The 25,715-nt window shown below is 47.0% G+C and overlaps 1 protein-coding gene across 2 annotated transcripts in view; it reads left to right on the plus strand.

Annotated features, from left to right (window-relative positions):
- The window catches only part of LOC132392917 (actin filament-associated protein 1-like 2), a 126,294-nt gene that overhangs the window by 88,894 nt on the left and 11,685 nt on the right, over window positions 1–25,715 (plus strand). The window contains exons 9-15 of one of the 2 annotated variants that reach the window (XM_059967513.1): window positions 5,624–5,708; window positions 10,942–11,153; window positions 14,165–14,307; window positions 18,980–19,067; window positions 19,473–19,584; window positions 21,423–21,548; window positions 25,020–25,207. In XM_059967513.1, coding sequence (XP_059823496.1) covers window positions 5,624–5,708; window positions 10,942–11,153; window positions 14,165–14,307; window positions 18,980–19,067; window positions 19,473–19,584; window positions 21,423–21,548; window positions 25,020–25,207 — 954 coding nt within the window. Of the gene's footprint in view, window positions 1–5,623; window positions 5,709–10,941; window positions 11,154–14,164; window positions 14,308–18,961; window positions 19,068–19,472; window positions 19,585–21,422; window positions 21,549–25,019; window positions 25,208–25,715 lie in introns of both variants that reach the window. The other variant, XM_059967506.1, reaches the window with a different exon arrangement.

The raw sequence follows: 25,715 nt of genomic DNA on the forward strand, positions 1-25,715 counted from the left end.
AAAGTTTGGAGGGGGGTTGATAGGCTGGATGCAGGGAGATGCAGGAAACTGCTGGAGGGGCTCAGTGGGTCGGGCAGTATCTGTGGCAGTGGAGGAAGCGATACAGGGAGGAGTCTACCTTAGTTGGGAAGGGATCTAGAAATATAAAGTCATGGAGTGCAGAAACAGGCCCTTCAGCCCATCTAGCCCATACTGAACTATTATTCTGCCTGCACTGGGACCATAGCCCTCCACACCCTTCCCATCTATGTTCTCTGAAATGTTTACGAACAATCAGTCTGAGGATGTGGGGTAAGACTGAGATAAAACAGAGTAATGTAGCACAGTCCAGGCCCCTGTTGTCCCATCTTTTTACTGACTCTAATCTAATTCTGTCCTACATAGCTCTCCGTTTTTCTAGCATCCATGTGTGTACCCAAGATATCCTTCAATGCCCTTAATGTGTCTGCCTCTACTCCCAACTCTAGCAGGGCATTCCACGCACCCATCACTCTCTGTGTAAAGAACTTACCTCAATACTTTTCTGCAATCACCTTAAAATTACGCCCCCTTGTATTAGCTATTTCCACCCTGGGGAAAGGTCTCTGGTGTTCCAGTCTGTCTACGCTTTTACCTCTTGTATTCCTCTATCAAGTCACCTCTCATCTTCCTTTGCTCCAAAGAGAAAAGCCCTGACTTGCTCAACCTATCTTCATAAGTCGTGCCATCTGGTAAAACACAAGATCTTGGTAGATCTCTGCATCCTCTCTAAAGCTTCCACATCCTTCCTATAATGAGGCGGCCAGAAATGAACACAATATTCCAAGTGAGATTTTACCAGGGTATAATAGTTAGAAAGGGTGTATATCAGGGTGAAATACAATGTTGTAAAGTGCATGGTCATGTACTTTGGAAGCAGAAATAAACATGTGAACTAACTTCTAAACAGGGAGAAAATCCAGGATTCTGAGATGCAGAGGGACTTGGGAGTTAACTTGCAGGTTGAGTTGGTGGTGAGGGAGGCAAATGCTGTGTTAGCATTCATTTCTAGAGGTCTAGAATATAACAGCAAGGATGTGATGCTGAGGCTTTATAAGGCACTGGTGAGGCCTCACCTTGAGTATTGTGAAAGGTTTTGGGCCCCTCATCTTAGAAAAGATGTGCTGGCATTGGAGAGGGTCCAGAGGAGGTTCACAAAGATGATTCCAGGAATGAAAGGGTTATCATACGAGGAATGTTTGAGGCTTTGGGTCAGTACTCTCTGGAATACAGAAGAATGAGGGGGGATATCAAATGTTGAAAGGCCTGGAGAGTAGATGTGGAAAGTTTTTTTCCATGGTGGGAGAGTCTAGGACAAGAGGACACAGCCTCAGGTTAGAGGGGCGCCCTTTCAAAACAGATGTGGAGAAACTTCTTTAGCCAAAAGGTAGTGAAATTGTGGAATTTGTTGCCACATGCAGCTGTGGAGGCCAAGTTATGGCATACTTAAAGGCAGAGATTGATAGGTTCTTGATTGGACATGGCATCAAAGGTTACAGGGAGAAGGCCGGGGAGCGGGGTTGAGGAGAAGGTAGGAGAAAAGGATCAGCCATGATCGAATGGCAGAGCAGACTCAATGGCCTAATTCTGCTCCCATGTCTTATGGTCTAATGCAACATTTTCTCCTGGCTCTTGAACTCAATTCCCTGACTAATGAAGGGCTACATACGACACACATTTATAGCCTCCCCTTTCACCTTGTGTGGCAAATTTGAGGGATCTATGAACTTGGACCCGGTGATCCCTTTGTTCCTCCACTCTGCCAAAACCCTTGCCAATATCCCTGCCTTCTGCCTTCAAATTCAACCTTCCAATATAAATCACTTTGCTGAGTTGTGCTGTCTGCCACTTCTCTGCCCAGCTCTGCATCCCCCCACTGCAACCTAAAACAACCCTCCAGATGACCCACAGCTCCACCAACCTTCTGTAGTGGCCGTACCATCGTAGTCCCATGCACTGCTGACCCACGCCACTAGCTAATCATCCTTACAGCGGATTGGTCCCAACTTCACGGCCAAGGTCAGCGAGAAGAAGGACAAAGGGTCCTGCACCAGGTGACGTGGCCTCCACCAAGCCTGATCTCAACATCATCAGGTCTGTCTGGGATTACCTGGAGAGACAGAAGCAAGCGAGTTGGTCAAAGTCTGCTGAAGGATTGTGGCAGATTCTTGGAACAACCTACCAGCTGATTTTCTTACAAAACTGCACAGCTGAGTAAGAGAATTGATGCAGTTTTAAAGGCTAAGGGTGGTCACACCAAATATCGTTTTAGCTTTTTACTGTTTACTGCTCTTTATAATAATTATTTTAATATTTATATGCTTCTCATTTCTTTACATAGAGCTTAGAAGTATAGAGGGCTAGGCCCTAGGTCATTTCTAAAGTAAGTACATGTTCGGTACGGCATTGTGACCAAAGGGCCTGGATTGTGCTGTAGGTTTTCAATGTTTATTCCTGATACTACCTGCATTAAAGTAGACACACTTCAACCCATCCCACTTTGCCCTATCCTTTCCCATTGACTCCCTACACACTGCATCGATCGGCACACCCATCTACCGTCCCCCGCCAAACTAGTTTCAACCCATCCCACATCTCCAGCAAACCGCCCCACAAGGATATTTCAAGGCCAAGTTCAGGTGGAACTCATTATTTCTGTACATCATACTTTCTCCACAAAAAGTCCCCATTGAAGTGCAAATCTGAAACCGTGACAACTCGTCCCATTCTTACCCTCACTGACACGTGCGATTACTACCCTTGAGATTTTTCAGCTTCCCACCTAGCTCCCTATATTAGCTCTTCAGAACCTCATCTCTTTTCCTGCCCACATCGTCGGCTCCAATATGTGCCACGACTTCTGGCTGCTCACCCTTCTCCTTTGGAATGCTTTGGATCTGATCCGAGACATCCCAGACCCTGGCACCTGCGAGGCAACACTTCATCCTGCGTCTCTTTCACATCCACAGCATCTCACGTCTGCTCCCCTAGCTGTTGGTGGGGGGAGATTTCTTCATCCAGATGTTACTCCTGAGGTGCCCAGTCACTGAAGGTGAGGAACCAGGAGCATGAGTGAACTCCCCAGCACCTTAAACTGTCCTACCATCCATTATGATCACACAGGCCTCAACACTTCTATGCCAGTTCCACACAACCCTCACTTCACTGATTTTTCATCAATTTATCCACCACTTAAAATCTATAAGAACATGAGATGGGGATTGGGCCATTCAGCCCAGTGAGTCTGACCCACTATTCCATCATGGTTGACCCATTTCCCTCTCAATTCTCCCATTCTCCTGCCTTTTTCCATAAGGTTTCATGCTCTGACTAATCAAGAACCTGTCAATGCTCACCTTAAATAAGTCAATGACCTCTACAGCCGCCACTGACAATGAAATTCCACAGATCCACCACCCTCAGGCTGAAGAAATCCCTCCTCATCTCTGTTCTGGGCGGACATCCCTCTATTCTCAGGCTGTGCCCCCTCGTCCTAGACTCCACCACCATAGGAAACATCCACTCCACCTAGGCCTTTCAACATTGGATAGGATTCAATGAGATTCCCCCCACCACCGCCCCTCGTCCCAGTGGGTACAGGGCCTGAGCCATCGGAGCTTTTCATTCCTGGAATCGTTCTCACGAACCTCCTCTGAAATGTCAGCACATCCTTTCTTAAATAAGTGGCCCAAAACGCCTCAGAATGCTTTAAGTGAGGGCTCACCAGTGCCTTATAAAGCCTCAGCATTACATCCTTACTTTTATATTCTAGTCCTCTTGAAATGAATACTAACGTTGCATTTGCCTTCCTCGCCGACTCAACCTGCAAATTAACCTTCAGGGGATCCTGCACGAGAACTCCGAAGTCCTTTTGCACCTTGCTTACTTTGATTTTTCTCCCGGATTAGAAAATAATCTTTGCTTTTATGCCTTCTACCAAAGTGCACGACCACACACTTCCTGATGCACCATCAATAACTCACACTGAGACGTAAGGCGAGATATCGGCTTTTATTGACTGGAAGAAGGAACCAGGAGTGAGTGTCCATCATACTATGACCTGGAGACTGAGGCCGAGCGTCAGGCCTCAGATCGCCTTTATACAGGGGCCTGTGGGAGGAGCCACAGGAGCAGTCAGCAGGGGACGTGTCCCGACAGGCACATAGTTCACCACAATTCCATCTGCCACTTTGCTCATTCTCCTGATCTAAGTCCTCCTGCAGACTCCCTGCTTCTTCAACATTACCTCCCTCTCCACCTGTCTTTGTATCGTCTGAAGACTTAGCCACAAAGCCATCGATTCCATCATCCAAATCACTGACACAACATAAAAAGAAACTGTCCCAACACCGACCCCTGTGGAACACCCCTGGTCACTGGCAGCCAATCAGAAATGCTCCCTTTATTTTCTCTTTGCATTTTCTCTTTGCCTCCTGCCAATCAGAAAATGCTCTATCCATGCTAGTGTCTTACCTGGAATACCATGGGCTCATAACTTGTTAAGCAGCTTCATGTGTGGCATATTGTCAAGACCTTCTAAAAATCCAAGTATACAATATCCACCAATTCTCCTTTTCTATGCTGCTTGTTGTTTCTTCAAAGAATACCAACAGATTTGTCAGGGAGGATTTCCCCATCTGACTTTGGCCTATTTTATCATGTGCCCCAAGTACCCTGAAACCACATCCTTAACTGGTCTATAATTTCCTTTCTTTTGCCTCCCTCCTTTTTTGAAGAGTGGAGGGACATTTCAAATTTTCCAGTCCTCCGGAACCATTCCAGAATCTAGTGATTCTTGAAAGATCATTACTAATTCCTCCACAATCTCTTCAGCCACCTCTTTCAGAACCCTGGGGTGTAGACTATCTGGTCCAGGTGACTTATCCACCTTCAGACCTTTCAGTTTCCACAATCACAACCCTGCAGGGCAGCTCTGTGAGAAGAAATCAACACGTATCTCAGTATTAATTGACTACCCTATACTTTGAAACTAAGTCCCAGCGAAATTCTTCCACTGGTGGAAACATCTCAACATCTGTGCTGTCGTGTCCTATGAGGATCTATTGTGCTTCCATTAGCCCATGGTCTCAACTCCTTTGAATACAGATCCAACTTTTCTCGCATCTATGTTAGGACAACCCAGGAATCGAGCCGGTGAACAAAATCAAACGCCTGGAGGAACTCAGTGGGTCTGGATATGAACAGATCGATGATGTTTTAAGAATCTTGATGGAAGTTCTCAACCCTAAATATTGACCATTTTTCTCCCACCACAGAGTTGTCAACAGATTGGTTGTGGCTCCATCTTACTTCACTTGCAGTCTCTTGTGCCACCAGTTAACTTTTTGAGTTGCCTCTATTACAGTATAGCCTTCCCTAAATAAGATGATCTAAACCATGCCCAGAACTCTGGGGGTGTCTCGTTAACATCCTGTGCATCTCCCTGTTTGTACACTTCAGACACCTTGTGGTAAAAGGCCAAGATGCTACTTGCCTTGCTAACCACCTGATGCACTAACTTTGGGAATAGTTATCACTATCATTTTCTTCAGCTCCTCCTTCTTATCCAAGCCCTAACTGACATATGTGCTATATTTCTCTGCAGATACCGCTGAGGGCTACGCAAAGCTTGGAGTCAGACAGATTTACGGGTGAGATGGTGACTGTAAGGGCAGCGACCCACAACACAGGTGAGGCCCGCGCTACTTCAAAGGTTCGATTCAATGTCAGGGAAATGTATACAATATACATCCTGAAGTGCTTTTTCTTTGTAAAACATCCACGAAAACAGAGAAGTGCCCCAAAGAACGAACGACAGTTAAACATGAGAATCCCAAAGACCCCCTCCCGCGTGTGAGTGGCGACGAGCAACAATCCCCCCTTCCCCACCGGCAAAACAAAAAGCGCACCCGCTACTGAGCGCAAGCGTGAGCTAAGTGATAGCAAAGACACAGACCTTGCAGTCACCCCAAAGACCCCATTTCATCCGGCATTCAGCAACCCACAGGTTTTCTCTCTCTCCCTAATAAGGGAGAGGGAGGGGCCCCCCATTTACACAGCGAGCAGGAGGCATAACAACCCACTGGTTTACGATATTAAAAAGTCCGTTTGGTTGCTTTTTACGAGCTCTGTGCCCAAAGATCACGAAGATCTCGGGTCTTCGTGCCCACAGCAAAAGATTTTCCGGCCTCCCCAACGACACACAAGTTTCCTGCCCTGACACCGACCCCGATCCGCCCGTCTCCAGAGCCCTGAGATCTTAGGCTTCCGAACACTAGGCCACCCCTCGAGCCTACCCCTTGGGGTAGAACAACAGCCAGTCCTGAAACCCCGAGAGCGGGTCCCATTCCCACAAAGAACCGTAGTCAGCGTGTAATTCCAGGTCAGGGTCTTCAAAAGAACCCTGAAAGGGAAAAATAGAGATACAAGAAATAAGATTACACTTCAGCGTTCAAAGATGTGTCTGTCTACCAGCATTCGACAATGAAACTCTGCACGCCGGCTCTCTAAATGTGATGCCCTGTCCTCTGGCAAAAAGAAGTGGCTCTTTGTCACCATGTACAACAGTACAGGAACACAATCCCAGTCTCACTTGAGGATTCACTGGATCACCTTAAGGTGCTGAAGGTTCTAAAGGTGACCACCAAAACACACTTCACTGATGTCGTGGTAGTTAATAATGTTATTCTTCGGCTACTCAGTTAGCCACACCCACACAGAAGGAGTTCACATACTATACAAGCAGGGTTATCAATAAAGTTGAATTGGAATCCCTGCATGCTGGCGTGCTCTGCCCCATCCCTCAATGACAAACACAACATCTGCGGGTTGCGGGAACTTGCAATTGTGGTTTTTCTGTTCTGATAATATCCTGGCATGATTCTTTGGCGGTAGGGCGCCCTAACAAGACGGAAGGCATTCTTTGTCACAGAGTCACACAGCTTGGAAACAGGTCCTTCAGTCCATCTCATCCCTGCTGACCAAAATGTCTAGTGGAGCAACTCTGATTGTCCTGCATTTGACTCATATCCCTCTAAACCTTTCCTATCCGTCAACTTGGCCAAATGTCTTATAAACATAATTGTACCCACATCTAGAGCTTCCCCTGCCAGCTCATTCCATGTACCTGCCACCCTCTGAGTGAAAAACTTGGCCCTCAGGTCCTTTTCACTCATTCCCCTCTCACCTGAATTCTACATAGAAGAAATGATTGTCACCTTTATCTGTACCACTCATGATTTTGCAAACCTTTAAATCACCCTTCAGCTTCCTACACTCCAGCCTCACAGCCTCTCCTCGTCCCAATTCTGGTAACACTTTCTTTCCGGCACCATTTCCAGCTCAAGAACACCCTTCCTACAACCAGGGAAGCCAAGCTGCACACAATAGGCCTCACTAACTCTTGTACTCAGTGCCCTGATAGATGAAGGCCAGGTGTGTCACCACTCTAATTACCCGTGTCTCCACTTTCAGAGAAAAATGCACATTTACCCACAGGTCTGTCTGTAATATAGGGCCCTAACCATTTCCTAACCAGTCCTGCCCTAGTTTAATTGCCCAAGGTACTACACCTTATTCTTATCCAATTTCAATTCTATCCATCACACTTTGGCCCACTTCCCTGTTTGACTGAGATCCTGTTATAATCTTGAATAATCATCTTTTCAGGTCCACTGTATCACCAATCTTCTTGTCACACACAGGCTCAATAATTATGCTAACTACTATGTACAAGTGTAGGCCAAACTACTTATAAAAAAAGTAACTTTGATCATTTAATGGGCATCAATGAAGTTGGAGGTCATTGTAAGCAGCCCCAGCACACTCTTGTAGGACAACCACAAAACACATCTTTTACTCCCCCATCTCCCCCTCCACCCTGCCCCCGCTTTCTGCGGGAATCACTTTCTCTGTGACTACACGCACACAGCAGCCCTGCCTCCATGCAACACCACCTATATGATATTCAGATGGGGGCTGATAAACATCATTCTCACCGCAGCAATCACCTCCTACTGCTGCCAAGTCCACATCAACAATAACCCAGGGGCCACCGCTGAGAGAACACAAGGACAGGCAGAGGCTGTGTTCCTGTAGGGAGCAGCTCAGCTCCTAATGCTGTAATCTGTCCAACGTCTGCAAGGCATTAATCAGACATGTGATGGAATGTCTGCATCTACGGGCTATTCCCGGATAATGAATGGGTTCCATGCTCACAGATGTCTGTTAGTTAATTCTGTCCATATGTTGGAAAGTACATAATAATGCCATTTTACGGCATTCTAGTGAAGTGGCTTCAGGAGAGAGAGAGAGAGAGAGAGAGGGAACTAGTGCTGCTTTTCATGACAACACATGCACATACGTTGAACTTCAGAGTTTGATAATATTTTGTTTCCACAAGTTGGGTCGAGGTGTCTGTAAATGAAATGTTTGTAACCCTGGACGGCCTGTGCCAAAATTAGAAACAAGAGAAGATCTGCAGGTGCTGGAAATCCAAGCAGCGCACACACACCCACACACACACACAAACACACACTCACACACTCACACACACACACACTCACACTCTCTCTCACACACACACACACACACTCACACACACACTCACACTCACACAAACACACTCACACACGCACTCTCTCACACACACTCACACTCACACACGCACTCTCACACTCACACACGCACTCTCTCACACACACTCACACACACACACACTCACTCTCTCACACACACACTCTCTCACACATACACTCTCACACACACACACACTCACACACGCACTCTCACACACACACACACTCTCACACGCACTCTCTCACACACACACACTCACACACGCACTCTCTCACACACACACACTCACACACGCACTCACACACACACTCTCACACGCACTCTCTCACACACACACACTCTCACACGCACTCTCTCACACACACACACTCTCACACGCACTCTCTCACACACACACACTCACACACGCACTCACACACACACACTCTCACACGCACTCTCTCACACACACACACTCTCACACACACACACACTCACACACGCACTCTCACACACACACACACTCTCACACGCACTCTCTCACACACACACACTCACACACGCACTCACACACACACACTCTCACACGCACTCTCTCACACACACACACTCTCACACGCACTCTCTCACACACACACACTCACACACGCACTCTCACACACACACTCTCACACACACACACTCACACACGCACTCTCTCACACACACACACTCACACACGCACTCTCTCACACACACACACTCTCACACGCACTCTCTCACACACACACACTCTCACACGCACTCTCTCACACGCACACACTCACACACGCACTCACACACACACACTCTCACACGCACTCTCTCACACACACACACTCTCACACGCACTCTCTCACACACACACACTCACACACGCACTCTCACACACACACTCTCACACACACACACTCACACACGCACTCTCTCACACACACACACTCACACACGCACTCTCTCACACACACACACTCTCACACGCACTCTCTCACACACACACACTCACACACGCACTCTCACACACACACTCTCTCACACACACACACACTCACACTCACACACACACATACACACACTCACACTCTCACACACACACTCACACTCTCTCACACACTCACACTCTCACACACACACACACACACACACACACACACACACACACACACACACACACACACACACACACACACACACACACACACACACCTGGAGGAACTCAGCAGGCCAGGCAGCATCTATGGAAAAAAAAAGTCCAGTTGACGTTTTGGGCCGAGACCCTTCGGCAGGACATACGGTAGACGTCTCAGCCCGAAAATTCAACTGTATGTTTTTCCGTAGATGCCGCCAGGCTTGCTGAGTTCCTCCAGCACTTTTGTGTGTGCCAAAATTAGTGCAGCTCCAGGAACTCTAAAACACTTTTACAGCAAAGTGGCTTTGGCAGTTATGTAAAGATCAACTCAAGAAAACTAGCTTTCACTCAAGCAGTGTCATTAACTCACCAATTTTAAATTGCCAGGCTATCGTAGTAGGATAAGGACATACTTCCATAATGCATGTGGGATGTCCTGCTCCCTTAATGTAACCCCAACACTGTAGGCAGTGCCTCTAATCAGCTCATTGTCACATACTCTCGGCTGTAATGAAATCCCTTGCTTAAGCGAATTTCACAGAGTGAACGTACACCTGGTAATAATAAACACAACAGTAAATAGTCGCTAAAGAGGCAATAATGAGCGAGGAAGGGGAGTTCAGAGTCTGAGAATGTAGAATAGAGAAGGGGAAGTTAGAATCAGAATCAGGTTTGTTATCACTCAGCAGCAGCTGTTCAATGCAATGCATAATACAGAGAAAAAGACAAAATTAAATAATAATAACAATAAATAGGTAAAAAGAGACTGGTACAGGAGTCTGGTAGCAGTGGGGGAGAAGCTGATCTAAGTCTGGAGAGAAAAGGGGGTGGTAGAGCGTTGAGGTGTCAGTTTTGAGTTTTTCCTTCAAGTAGCTGGAACGCCAACCTCAAACTGAAGAAGAAGTCTGGTCCAACAGAGTAACAGTTCACCTTTTGGTCGATACCTTGACTAATGCCATTGCACAAGGGCTACTAAATTTCCTGACGAAGGGTCTCGGCCCGAAACGTTGGCTACTCTTTGCTCACGGATGCTGCCTGACCTGCTGAGTTCTTCCAGCGTCGTGTACATATTCTTTGATCCACAGCATCTGCAGTTGTATTTTTGTGTTTAAGTTTCCTCCTTGTGTGTTTGATTTTTGTTTAGTATGTTTGAGTGAGGGGACTGGAGTGGTGTGTGGAGGTGGGCCTGCTTGTTGATGTTGCTCTGTCTGGCGTGCCAGGTTATCTGAAGGTGCTGGTGAAGGACCGCTGGCAGACTCTCTGGTGTTGCGTCCGGGACCAGGTGCTCTTCATGTACAAGGACAGCAGCATGGCTGGCAAGTTGCACTTCTCCATGGATCTGCAGGGCTGTGAAGTTAGAGCACAGGCAGACAAGACTCACAGTCGCAGACTTACCATTTCCCATCAGAACAAGGATCTGGCAGTGCTGCAGGTAGGATCTGTAATCGAACTGTGTTTGGCCACCGAGGTTTAACCCCTCTCCGGTGTGAGGCTCACGATTGAAGGGTTTACCCCATAGATCCATGAGTACCCTCCCCACCGCACCCCCAGAGACACCCCCCGATACACAGCCATTAATGAGACTGGAGATGAAAGATGCACAACGAGGCAGCGTATAGTGTAGGAGGGGGTGTGTACTGTGTACAACGAGACAGTGTATGGGTGGGGGTTGTGTGTACTGTGTACAACGAGACAGTGTATGGGTGGGGGTTGTGTGTACTGTGTACAACGAGACAGTGTATGGGTGGGGGTTGTGTGTACTGTGTACAACGGGGCAGTGTATGGGTGGGGGTTGTGTGTACTGTGTACAACGAGGCAGTGTATGGTGTAGGAGGGGGTGTGTACTGTGTACAACGAGACAGTGTATGGGTGGGGGTTGTGTGTACTGTGTACAACGAGGCAGTGTATGGGTGGGGGTTGTGTGTACTGTGTACAACGAGGCAGTGTATGGTGTAGGAGGGGGTGTGTACTGTGTACAACGAGACAGTGTATGGGTGGGGGTTGTGTGTACTGTGTACAACGAGGCAGTGTATGGGTGGGGGTTGTGTGTACTGTGTACAACGAGGCAGTGTATGGTGTAGGAGGGGGTGTGTACTGTGTACAACGAGGCAGTGTATGGGTGGGGGTTGTGTGTACTGTGTACAATGGGGCAGTGTATGGGTGGGGGTTGTGTGTACTGTGTACAATGAAGCAGCGTATGGTGTAAGAGGGGGGTGTACTGTGTACAATGAGGCAGTGTATGGTGTAGGAGGGGGTGTGTACTGTGTACAACGAGGCAGTGTATGGTGTAGGAGGGGGTGTGTACTGTGTACAACGAGGCAGTGTATGGGTGGGGGTTGTGTGTACTGTGTACAACGAGGCAGTGTATGGTGTAGGAGGGGGTGTGTACTGTGTACAACGAGGCAGTGTATGGTGTAGGAGGGGGTGTGTATTGTGTACAACGAGGCAGTGTATGGGTGGGGGTTGTGTGTACTGTGTACAATGGGGCAGTGTATGGGTGGGGGTTGTGTGTACTGTGTACAACGAGGCAGTGTATGGTGTAGGAGGGGGTGTGTACTGTGTACAACGAGGCAGTGTATGGGTGGGGGTTGTGTGTACTGTGTACAACGAGGCAGTGTATGGTGTAGGAGGGGGTGTGTACTGTGTACAACGAGGCAGTGTATGGTGTAGGAGGGGGTGTGTATTGTGTACAACGAGGCAGTGTATGGTGTAGGAGGGGGTGTGTACTGTGTACAACGAGGCAGTGTATGGTGTAGGAGGGGGTGTGTACTGTGTACAACGAGGCAGTGTATGGTGTAGGAGGGGGTGTGTACTGTGTACAACGAGGCAGTATATGATGTAGGAGGGGGTGTGTACTGTGTACAATGAGGCAGTGTATGGGTGGGGGTTGTGTGTATTGTGTACAACGAAGCAGTGTATGGGTGGGGGTTGTGTGTACTGTGTACAATGAGGCAGCGTATGGTGTAAGAGGGGGGTGTACTGTGTACAACGAGGCAGTATATGATGTAGGAAGGGGTGTGTACTGTGTACAATGAGGCAGTGTATGATATGGGTGTGTACTGTGTACAATGAGGCAGCGTATGGTGTAAGAGGGGGGTGTGTACTGTGTACAACGAGGCAGTATATGATGTAGGAGGGGGTGTGTACTGTGTACAATGAGGCAGTGTATGGGTGGGGGTTGTGTGTACTGTGTACAATGAGGCAGCGTATGGTGTAAGAGGGGGGTGTGTACTGTGTACAACGAGGCAGTATATGATGTAGGAGGGGGGGTGTACTGTGTATAATGGGGAATGTACCTCAGGATGAAATTGCCTGCAGTTTGTAATAGGTTTGTATAGAGTGTATAACAAGGCAAATACTGAACAACTGGTGGTGAACACTGGGAGTAGGGTGGGGATAGAAACATGGAATCACTGAGATCCCACTGCACACAGTCCCATCACACACTCTACACAGTCCTGTTACATACCGTACTCCGCCCCATTATACACCGTACACAGCCCTATCCTAAACTGTACACTGCCCCATTACAAACTGCGCACTCTCAGACGTTGTAGCCGGCTCTGTTCTGTGCTGTGCAGAGCCCCTTCCCCATAACCTGCAGCTTGTCGAACTGGCCACCACAACACAAACCAGAAAGAGAAGACGGTGAAAACACTCTACGGCACCTGGTGCACTTGCCTTCATGGGCGAGGACGTTGAATATAAAAGTTGGGATATCATGTGCAGAGCTTTGTTAGACCCCACTTGGAATACTGTGTAGAGTTCTGGAAGAGATTCACCAGGGTGTTGCCCAGGTTGGAGGGCAGAAGTTACAAGGAAATATTGGAGAGGCTGGGATTGTTCACGTTGGAATGTCGGAAGCTGGGGGGTGACCTTAAAGAGGTTTATAAAATCATGAGGGGCATAGGTAGGGTAGAGAGTCTTATTCCCAGGGCAGGGGAGTCTAAACCAGTTCAAGTTGAGAGTGGAGAAACTCAAAGGAGTAGTTTTCATCCAGAGGGTGATGGTTATCTGCTCTGGGGTGGTAGAGGCAGATATAATTGCGATGTTTAAAAGTTGTTTGGATGTGTACAGACAGGAAAGGTGGAGAGGGAGAGGGGCCTAACGTGGGCAAATGGGATCATAGATAGGCTTCACAGTAAGGTGGGGGTAGGTACCTGTGTGTGTGCTGTACCATTCTCTGATTCCATAAGGCGTTAGTGTTTCCCTCTCCACAGGCGCTGCCTGAGGGGCTGAGTGTTTCCAGCATACTTCAAACTTTCTGTATCAGTAGGGAAGAAAGATGCCTGCCCATCAGTCCCGTCTCCCCTCCCCGCCCGGGCTCGGAACACTGGCGTCACCGGTCAATGCCTGCCTGACCGGTGGGCGGGGATCTGGGTGGGTTAGGACTGGGATCTTGTTTTGGACTGGATTATGCAGCCCACACTGTGTTGCCAACAGACCAGCTCGTTGGAGGAGAAGGACCGGTGGCTCAGCCTTCTGCAGACAGTGTGTGAGGCAGATTCACAGTCAACTCATCTATACGAAGAGGCTCCACCAGCAACCAGAGCACAGAACACTCTGAGCAACGGGAACCTTATCAGGTCAGAGAGAGCTCACTACCCTCTGTGGTAATGCCCACAATGGTATTATTCTTGAGATTGGTCCAGAAATTCCAGCTGGCTTTGTCTGGAGACCAGACGATGGAGTGACAGAGAATGAACTGTCTGACTTGCTCCATCTCACTGACGTACTGCCTATGGTACAACAGCAATCAGATAGCCAAAGGTTGTCAAAGATTAAAATATTTGCATCTCTCTCTTTTGGAAGTAGTGATCTGATTGGGTCTGCCTCTGCCTTGGAGTGAGAGGCCTTCCTGCTTTTTGTGTTCTGTTGGCCCCAGTGCTCTCTGCAGTGTCTGATAGTGCGTGGATAAGGTGCTGAGATTAAATAGGTTGGTTACTAAGCAGTGGGGTGGGGGAATCTAGTATCGAATAGAATAGAATAGGCATCCGTTAGTCTCGTGAGACCATGGATTTGCGCCTTGGAAGGTTTCTAGGGCACAGGCCTGGGCAGGGAGACCAGCAGTTGCCCATGCTGCAAATCTCCCCTCTCCACGCCACCGATGTTGTCCAAGGGAAGGGCACTAGAACCCAAGCAGCTTGGCACCGGTGTCGTCGCAGAGCAATGTGTTGTTAAGCGCCTCGCTCAAGGACACAACACGCAGCCTCAGCTGAGGCTCGAACCAGTGACCTTCAGATCACTAGACCGAAGCCTTATCCACTAGGCCATGCGCCAACACATAATCCAGTATTGGACCGCTCATCATTCAACAGCAGTTTGAGGAATGAGAACAGAAAATGCTGTGGGTTCTCTGCAAGTTGGGCCATGTTGGTGGACAGGAAGACAGAGTTAATATTCCAGGTCGGAGAGCTGTCCTTGTGACAAAGTTGCTTCAACCCTGATTTACCTTCCACACCTCTGCCCAGCCTGAAGAGAGTCTCCTGAACTCTCTTCCAGCATCTGCAGATTTTTCTTGACTTTCATTTACTGAGGATGTTGGTAGTTAGTTTAGTTAGCTGGTTCCTTGTGGCACATCGGGGGGGCAACCTTGCCATTTCTTTAGCATTTGGTCTGTCTTTTTATGAGGCCGAGTTGCTTGCTCGACATTCCGCCCAGCACAGATGGAAAGCGTGCCAGGAGCCAGCAGGGTTCGAACCCAGGGCCACTCGTCTCGAAGTCTGGTGCAGATGCCACTACACCACCAGCCAGTATTACTCCATGCCCGTGCTGTCCTGTACTGAGCTCTGGGATCGGGGATGTAGATCACCAGAGGGTAGCAATGTCAAATAGTAGAGGGCACAGCTTCAAGGTGTACACAGAAAGCGGTGAGTACAGTCGGCCCTCCTTATCCACGAGGGTTTGTTTCTGGGACCCCTCGCGGATACCAAAATTCGCGGATGCTCAAGTCCCTTATTCAACCTGTCTCAATGCGGTGGACATTAGGACCCAGGGGCAGAGATCTGAATCCGCAGTGTTTCTGTTCACGAAAGTAATCATGATCACGATTGAAAATAAAGTGGAAATAATAAAGCAATTGGAAAGAGGGGAAACGCCATCGGTCATTGGAAAAGTGTTAGGCTACGTCAGTCAACGATCAGAACGATTTTAAAGGATAAAGTGAGAAAGGCCCTGACCCGATGAAAGCTACAATTATTACGAAGCAACGCAGTGGTTTAATTATTGGGTTTTGGGATTTTGGGTTTTTGATCCTCCACATCAACCCGGCACGGTGGAGAGCGCGCAGGAGCGATCTGCCACTAGATTGAACTCGGGAACTTCCCGAGCCCGGCGCTGAAACATACGTTCTAAAGTGTTTTATATGCATAGAAAGGTAAAATATATACTATATATGAATGCAAACATTTGACTAACTGACACCAAATAATACCAGATGTACCTGGTCCGACTTACTTAGTAAGAGAACATCCAATTTTTTTCGATCCCAATCCACGATAAGCTACACACATCCTCCCTTATACTTTAAATCATCTCTTGATTACTTGTAATACCTAATACAATGTAAGTGCTATGTAAAATAGTTGTTATACTGCATTGTTTAGGGAATAATGATAAGAAAAAAAGACTGTACTTGCTCGAACAACAAGTGCTGGGAGAGCACTTCCGGGTTTTCGCGATTCGCGGTTGGTGGAATTCGCGGATGCGGAGGGCCGACTGTATCTGGAATGTACTGTTCGGAGTGGAGTGGAGGAAGCAAACACAATAGGGGCATTTAGACAGAGGCGTGAACATTGCAGAGATACAGACCACATACAGGGAGATGGGATTAGTTTCATTTGGCATCATGGTCAGCACAAATCCTGTGGGCTGAAGGGCCTGTCCCTGCGTGGTATGGTCTACCCCTTGGGTTAGAGCTAAACACTCCAAAAGTTCAAAGTAATTGTCAATGTACACCATATACAACCCTGAGATTCATTTCATTGTGAGCATGCTCAGTAAATCCAAGAAACACGATAGAATCAATAAAAGACCACACCCATCAGGACAAACAACCAAAAATAAAAGAAATAATAAATAAATAAATAACTAGATAAATAAATAATATCAAGGATATTAGATGATGGCTTCTTGAAAGTGAATCCATAGGTGTGGGGACAGCTCAGTGATAGAAAATAGACAATTTTACCCACCAATCTCCTATGTGGGACCTTATCCTATGGGGCAATTGCAGTGAAGATGGTACCTTCTTCCTCATGGAGCAGTGAGAAGAGAGCATGGCCTGGGTGGTGGGGGTCCCTGATGATGGACGCTGCTTTCCTGCGACAACGCTCCATGTGGATGTGCTCAGTGGTGGGGAGGGCTTTACCCACGGTGGTCTGGGCCGTATCCACTGGTGTTTGTAGGATTTTCCATTCAAAGGTGTTGGTGTTTCCATACCAGGCTATGATGCAATCAGTCAGTATATAATGCACCATACATCTATGGAAGTTTGTCAAAGTTTTAGATATGCCGAATCTTTGTAAACTTCTAAGAAAGTAGAGGTGTTGCTGTGCTTCCTTTGTAATTGCACTTATGTGCTGGGCCCGGGACAGATCCTCTGAAATGATTACACTGAGGAATTTAATGTTGCTGGTCTTCTCCACCTCTGGTTTCGTCTTCCTGAAGTCAATAAAAAATTAATATCATGCTGATATTGAGTGAGAGGTTGTTGTTATGACACCATTCAACCAGATTTTCAGTTTCCCTCTTACTAGCTGATCAGTGATGTCATCAGAAAACTTGAATATGGTATTGGAACTGTGCTTAGCCACACAGTCATAAGTGTAAAGCAAGTAGAGCAGGTGCTAGGCACACAGGCTTGTGATGCACCAGTGCTGATGGAGATCGTGGAGGAGATGCTGTTGCCAATCCCAACTGACTGGGGTCTGACTGAGGAAACTGACTGACTGAGGGAATTGAGGGTCCAATTGCACAAGGAGGTATTGAGACTAAGGTCTTGTAGCTCATTGATTAGTTTTGAGGGGGTGATGGTAGTGAATACTCTGCAGCGCTTGTTACTGAAATCGAGTGTGGGAGTAGCACACTGCTGATGAAGCAGGTAGATGCAGAGGAGGCTGAATTGTGACAGAAATGAGGCGCCCAAGGCATAGAGTGGGGCTGAAACAGCAAGGAACTGTTCCCACATATATGCTAAACCTCTTGGTTAATCATCTTGCAGTCACCAAAAAAGTCAGAATATTAATTTTTTAATTAGAAGTCAAACACAACACTGACCTTCATCAAGTATGTCTTTGAATACAAGTCCAGGGAGTTTACTCTCTAACTTTACGAAACATTGACCAGGCCTCAGTTGGAGTACTACATGTAGTTCTGGTCAGTGCACTCTGGGAAGGATGTGAGTGCTTGAGAGAGTGCAGGGGGAATTCGCCAGGATGGAGTATTTCAGTTGTGAGGAGAGACTGAAGGGGCTGGGTCTGTTCTCCCTGAAGCAGGGCGGGTTAAAAGGGGACAGTGCTGAGGTGTATAAACTTTGGGTCGACAGGAAACTGTTCCCCATATCAGAGGCAAGTAAAACTAGAGGACGCAGGTTTATGGGAAGGAGGAAGAAATCTAGAGAGTTTCTGAGGGACCCTTTTCACCCAGTCATGGTGAGTACAGAGAACATACTGCCTGAAAGTGGCGTGGAAGCCGAGTCAGTGACAGCACTGAAGAAGTATCCAGGTGAAGACTTGTATCTTTAGTTATAGAAGGCCACGTGGCCAAGTGGTTAAGGCATTGGTCTAGTGATCGGAAGGTTGCTAGTTCGAGCCTTAGCTGAGGCAGCGTGTTTGTGTCCTTGAGCAAGGCACTTAACTACACATTGCCCTGCGATGACACCGATGCCAAGTTCTATGGGTCCTAATGCCCTTCCCTTGGACAACATTAGTGCCGTGCAGACGGGAGACTTGCAGCATGGGCAACTGCCGGTCTCCCCTACAACTGTGCCCAGGCCTCAGTCAACATTGAAATCAATGGACAGCCGAAGAGAGATATAGAAGGCCGGGGACCAAGTACTGGGAGATGGGGTCACTACTGGTCAGCTTGAAGCTATTTTCTGACTAACATTCCGCTGTAGTGCATGGTTAAAAAGTGGAGATGCATGGCTCCCCTTGCCCTTCCCTCTGTCCTGGCTCCCTGTGGGCCTGCCCTGTTGACGTCCGCTACCTTTTCTCGAGATGAAATGTTGACTGTTTCCAGTGGCCTGCTGCTGCGAAGAGTTACAACTCCCAACGCGTACATGGATGACCCGTTCGGCCAAGTGTCCGCCCCAGAGGACAGCGAGAGCGTCTTGTCACACCAACTGGTAGGTCAGGAGAGAACTTTGAAGCTTTTTAAAGAGGACTCTTAAATATCATAAAAACAATTTTGCTGACTCAAGGACAAGTAACAGTGTCAAATAATTGTTGACCTCACTAGCGATCTTCATGTCCTGAATATGTTAAAAAATAAATGGGAAGTTTGTGACATTGATCTGTGACTAAGGTGCCTGAATGTCTTCACTTGTTATGAAGACATAAAATCCCGAACGGTGTTGTGGTTTTGCAGAATGCGTAAAGGACAAATAATTTCTCAGAATGTTTCACAGTTGCTCTGACTGCCCTGAGTTTCAGGGGGTGGAGATCTCACCTCTCCTTGGCCCGTGGTGGTCAGTTGGCTACAAGCACTCAGTGAAGTCCATGACACACTCCCTGTCCTTTGTTTCCCACAGAGAGTCAGTCCACCAAGCCAGGAGCCAGGAAACAGAGGAGGTGCAGGGTTTGCAGAGAATTACCAAAGCAGTAAAAAGACCAACACAACAAGATACAACACCCTGCCGAGTGGTAAGTGTTGTTCAGACCTGCTGCTCAAACCTAAAACTCCTTCTTTCCTTTCTTCACCTTTAAACGAACGCTGCTACCCAGGACAATCATGAACGGTCCATTAAATTCCAAGGAGACCCTTTACATAGGAAGTGACTATTCCTTGATGTGGACTACAGGATGGGAGCCCCAGTGCGGGTCTGCACTGGTTCAGATCCAGATTCAGAATTAAACATCCAGTGGAATCTGTCATTTGCGTTAACAACTAACACCCCAAGGTTGTGCTGCCAGGGGTGCCGCGCATTCCAGGGCCAACATTGCATGACCACAGCAAAACAAACAAAAACAGCAACAACAATAATAACAGTACAAATCTAGACAACACCAGCAAAACGAGTCCCTTTCCCAGCCTCCCACCTACCCACCCAGTTACACACAGACAGGCCACCCTCGGGCCTCTAGTCCATGACCCCGTACTCTCATTTTGGCGGACATTGGACTCCAACTTTGGATTTGACCTCAGGACTTAGTGGGTTTGACCTTAAGGCCTCGACCCTAGGACTCGTCAATTACAGGTTTGACTTTCGGGCCTCGACTTCTGGACTCGCGTAGACCCCTGACTCCAGTGACCCGGGCCCTCGTGACGCCTTCCAGTCTTTGATATTCCCGCTTCGACCTGAGTTTCACCATGCCCCGGACATTTTACACTCTCAAATGGTGGAACCCGACAAATGCAGGGACTGAAGGGAAGATAGGGAAAGGCAGAATCTGGATAACTCCGTGAAGGCTTTTCATCGCAGAAAATGCCAGAAATACTCAAGCAGGTCAGGCAGCAGCTGTGAGGAGAAAAACAGAACTAGTATCTCAAGTCAATGCTAGTTCTGAACTGATCAGTGAGCAGAGTCTTTGAGCTGCACTGGACAGTCTTCAGAGGGGATTGGAAGAGAGGAGCTGCAAAGCTCTGGATGGAATTCTCTGCTGAATGAAGCAGTGGAGGCTACCTCAGTAAATATATTTCAGACAAGATTGGATAGATTTTTGCCTAATAGGAGAATTAAGGGTTATGGGGAAAACCAGGTAGGTGGAGATGAGTCCATGGCCAGATCAGCCACGATCTTATTGACCGGCAGAGTCGGCTCGACGGACCAGGTGGCCGACTGCTGCTCCTATTTCTTATGTTCTTATGGTCCAAGTAAAGTTTATTGTGATTTACACTAGTGCATGTATGGACAGGTGCAATGAATAACTTACTTTCAGCAGCCTCACAAGCATATGTCACATAACATGCCCAAGAAAGCAGATCAAGTATATTGTACAAAATTACACGAGCACGAACATTACTAGGAGAAAGGAAACAAAGTCCGTTGTCGTGAAAAGTGATCATGGTGTTTCTGTAGGTTAGGGTTAGGGTTCAAGGGCAATTTGGTTGGAAGGTAGTAGCTCTTCATGTTCCTGCGATGTGTTGGGTTGAGTCCGCCGGTCTCTGCAGCTTTTTATGTTGCTGAGTGTTCGAGTGGTTAGACCAGACCACGATGCAACCAGTCAGGGTAATTTCAACGCTACGTCTATAGAAGTTTGTTAAGGAGTTTGGTGAGACTGCCAAACCTCCTTAACCTTTTGGCGTAGGTTGATCGTGGGAATTAGGCTAGCAAACACTTTATTAACTCAGATTATGGGATCTATAGCTTTTCTTGCATTGTAAATTTTTGGTGATTAGCTATTATGTTTCCACAGTTTGCTGACTGACCTGTTAAGATTTTTAACTTTGTATCATTAGTATCCATTCTGTCAGTAATATTTTGCATTTTTATTTAGTACTTTTAATTGATGCATTACTTTCCCAACTGCATTTCCTGAAGCCAGATTTTTAAAAACTTGGAGTGAATTTGACATTAGAATGCCCGGAGATGAGAAGGAACCTGTCAGGAACCAGTCAACTCAGACAGACAAGAAAGATTTCAAAGAAGCAATGGATTCCTTGCCTGGTAAGCACGTGTTTCACAGCAACGTTGTCAAACAAAATTTAACACCTGATACCACATAACAACATAAAACAGTACAGCACTGGACAGGACATGTGGTCCTCAATGTTGTGCTGATCTCGAGGCCAATTCATACTAAATTCCACCCTCATCCACATCCCTTCATTGCCTTCATATTCACACCTCTGTCTAAAAACTGCTTAAACTCCATCCAACTCCCTGATTCTCTGGTAATCTATGCCAGGCACAACCCTCTGTCTAACAACACTTGCCCCTCATATTACCTTTAAACTTCTCCCCTCTAACCCCAAAAGCATGTCCTCTAGCCTTTGACATTTCTACCTTGGGGAAAAGAATTGCCTCTCATAATTTTAAAAATATCTATCAAGTGTCCCGTTAGCCTCCAACGCTCTAAGGAGAGGAACCCAAGTTTAAACAAACTTTCCTTACAGCTCCTTCCCTCTAATCCGGGCTCCATTCTGTATACGTCTTGTGCACCCTTTCCAGAGTGTCCACATCCTTCCTATAATGGGACGACACGATGCTCCAGTCCGGTCTGACTGAAGTTTTATGTAGCTGCATCATGATTTTCTCACTCTTATACTCAACCCTACCAATGAAGGCAAGCATCCCATACACCTTCTTCACCAAGTCAGTGGACGATGGACCTGGACCCCAAGTTTCCTCCATGCCTCAATACTATTAAGGGGGCTACCATTAATTGTATACTATCTCTTTTCATTTGATACCCTCAAAAATAAATGCTATACCTCAAACTTGTCTGGATTAAACTCTATTTGCCACTTCTCTGCCCACACTTACAACTGACTTGCATCCCACTGTATTCTCTGATACTCCTTTAAACTGCCTACAAAACCACCAATCTAGGTGTCACCTGCAAATTTGCTAATCCGCCCAGCTAAATCATTGATATACACCCAGTGGCTACTTTATTTGGTATACCTGTACACCTGCTGGTTTATGGAATTATCTAAATTGTGGCAAGGCATAATGCAATCTGCTCTCTGTCTTATGGGGTTGACTGGGATCTGGGATCAGCCATGATGGAAAAGCAGAGAAGACTTGGTGGGCTGAATGGCCTCATTCTGCTTCAATGTCTTATGGTTTTATGGACCAGTGCATAAAAGCATTCAGATTGTCCAGAAGTCCATTGGTTGTTCAGACCAGACATGAATGGGGAAGAAAGGGGATCTAAGTAATGATTGTTGGTGCCAGACAGGGTGGTTTGAGTATCTCAGAAGCTGTTGATCTCCTGGGATTTTCACGCACAACAGTCTCTAGGGTTTGCAAGAGGATGGTGTGAAAAACAATAAAACAACCAATGAGCGGCATTTCAGTGGGCAAAAATGCCTTGTTAGTGAGAGAGGTCAGAGGAGATTGGCAAGACGGGTTCAAGGTGACAGAAAGGCAGTAGTAACTCAAATAACCGCGCGTTATAACAGTGGTGTGCAGAAGAGCATCTTGTTGAACCTTGAAGTGGAAGGGCTACTGCAGCAGAAGATCATAACAACTTTATCAGGTACAGGAGGCTCTTAATAAAGTGGCCACTGAGCACAAATGACACAGGTTTCAGCACAGATCCTTTGGCCTCCAGCCAAAATAACAGTCTTCTACCCCTCTCCTCTGCCTATAGTGGCAAGCCTGGTGTAAATGCCAATTTGCAATTCACGCTGCATCCTTATCTTCTGAGTCATCCTGCCTTATCAAAGGCCTTACTAAAGTCCATGTAGATAACATCCACTGCTTTACCCTCATCAAGCTCCATCATCACCCCCGCAAAAACTCAATTAAGACTACATCCACACTAAAACGGTGTTTTTGTCCCCCGAAACCAGAGCTTTTCAGAAACGCTTTCCAGGGTGGGTATTTTTGAAAACGCTGCTCGGGCAAATCAGTGTGGACAGGGTAACCGGAAACTTCTGAAAACGCTGTCAGATGGCAGCACGCCATTTCATTGCTTTCTTGAACGCAACCTAACAATTTCAGAACAGACGGCAACGAGACTGAAGCCAGAAGAGTTAGAAATGTACTCTCCAAATACTTTGACCCATAACTTACTGAATACAGTAAATAAGTATACTGTATTCACTTGGCTGTTTTCTGTCCTTGCTCGTATGAAGGTGGTTTACCTATTTATGCAAGTACGTCTCTGACAATAGATGTGTAACAGCCTAATGTAACATTGTATGGAAATACAAGATAACACTGATGCAGACATGTTTTATACATTTAACAAGGTACTTTATTAATGCAACAGAGTTGGTCAGTTTTTCAATGTTCGTCGTCAGCCGGGTCAATCTGTTGCTGTCGGTTGCCTTCGTACGCTTCAGTATCTGTTTCTTTTATAGTTTTAAGTTCTCCTGCGCAAGAGCCAACAGCTGTCTGTCGTTTTAAGTTTTTCTAGTCTGTAACTACACAAACGCACACTTTTACCGCGAGATTCGACACCAAACATGTCGCTTGTTTTTGGTAGATGTGTCCTGCGCATGCGCAGCAGGAGGAGATTCGACAAGATCTCTGTTTCAATGTGGACAGAAATATTTTTTAAAATGGGAAAAGGGAAGAAGGGAATTTTTAAAAAAGGGAAGACACTCCCCTTCATCCTGTTCAAACCCCTGCCTAGCTCCCCCATCTCTGTAAACCCTGCACTCCCCGTACTCCCATTCAAACCCCAACCCCATCACTGTAACCCCTACGCTCCCCATCCTCCTGTTCAGCCCCCTCCCTCGGGAACAACTGCCGATCTGAAGGAGCACATAGCAACAGTGCCTTGATTGCTTGAAGGATTTATAAACAGGGATGGACATTTTGAAACTAAAATGTAGCCTGTTTGGAAGTTAGTGAGAATTCAGTGTAACGCAGAGTGTGGTGTGTGAACAGGAGCTGGTCCCGATGAAAGTATGGACAGCAGCGTCTTGGGCCAGTCCAAATTCAAGGACAGTGGAAGCTAGCTACCTAGGCAGCCATTACATGTTGTCAGGGTCAAATCCAGAAGTAGCATGATTGAAAGTGGAGCCACGGCAGAGTGGGACCTAGTTAAGGAGCTAAGAGAATTGGTGGGATATTATAATCAGTGAATAATCACTACTGACCTGTGTTCTCTGTCACTTCTTTGACATTTTGCTCTTCTGGGTGTTACAGAAGTTACAGAGTTGGTATCAACAGGTTTTCACCTGATTTGATCTGCCATATTGTGAATGTTGCTTCAAGTTAAACTTGCATCCAATTATCATAGGAAGCATTTGTCACACTTCAGTTCAAAGTTCAAAGTATGTATACATTATACAGCCAAATCTCAAGGTGATATAATGTATGCAATGTATACAATTCAATGGTTTCTTTTTAAGACAGTCTCTTCTGTAGCAGCTTTGCTCCCTTGCATTGTCCAAGTGCTTAGGACCAAGGTAGTTTGTCTAGCTCAGTAATTCATGCTCTGTTTCTTCCTGGCTGCAGAAAAGAAGACCTTGCCAAGGCTGGAAGAGAAGATCCGCCGGCTGGAACAGGCTGTGTACCGGGCGAAGGAAAGGGTGAAGTCAGGCTCCGAGCTCAACCTGCTGTCTCTCAGCAAGACCTTCAAACGAGCCTCCTGTGGACACACGCTTGCACTGTTTTCATCAAGCTCGGAGACTACAAATTCTGAGGTTCGTCTGAGCCGTGCAGAGCGAGCTGCGGGTCCTGTCAGTCCAGTCTGCTGCGCGTTCTGCCACACTGGAGCACCAGTCCCAAGTGCCTGTTGGCCTTGCATACTGCCTCGGTGCCACTTCCCTGAGCTTCCTTGATAGTCACCTCCATGCAATCTTGAATATGCTCAGTGCTGAACCTACTCACCTCATTGGGGTGGGCAATTCCAAAGTTTCACCGTGCTGCTGGTGAAGAAATATTTTCCTCGTCTCTAAGCTGAATCACGAGTCCCTTATTTTCTGTCCATAAATCATGGGAAATATCAGCTTCGTGTTTACCCCAGGCAGTGCTTTAAGAATTTTATTTGCTTCAGCAAGGACTCTTCTTGGTCTTCTCAATTCATCACACTGGTGAACCTTCTGTGCCTGGAACCAATCTGCTGAATTATTGCTGCACTTTCTTTATTGCAAGTATTTTATTTTGCACGGGGTAGAGATCGCACGTTCAGAGACAATATTCCAAGTGTGG

This window comes from Hypanus sabinus, chromosome 1 (genome assembly GCF_030144855.1).
Source record: "Hypanus sabinus isolate sHypSab1 chromosome 1, sHypSab1.hap1, whole genome shotgun sequence".
In the NCBI taxonomy this organism is placed as follows: Eukaryota; Metazoa; Chordata; class Chondrichthyes; order Myliobatiformes; family Dasyatidae; genus Hypanus; species Hypanus sabinus.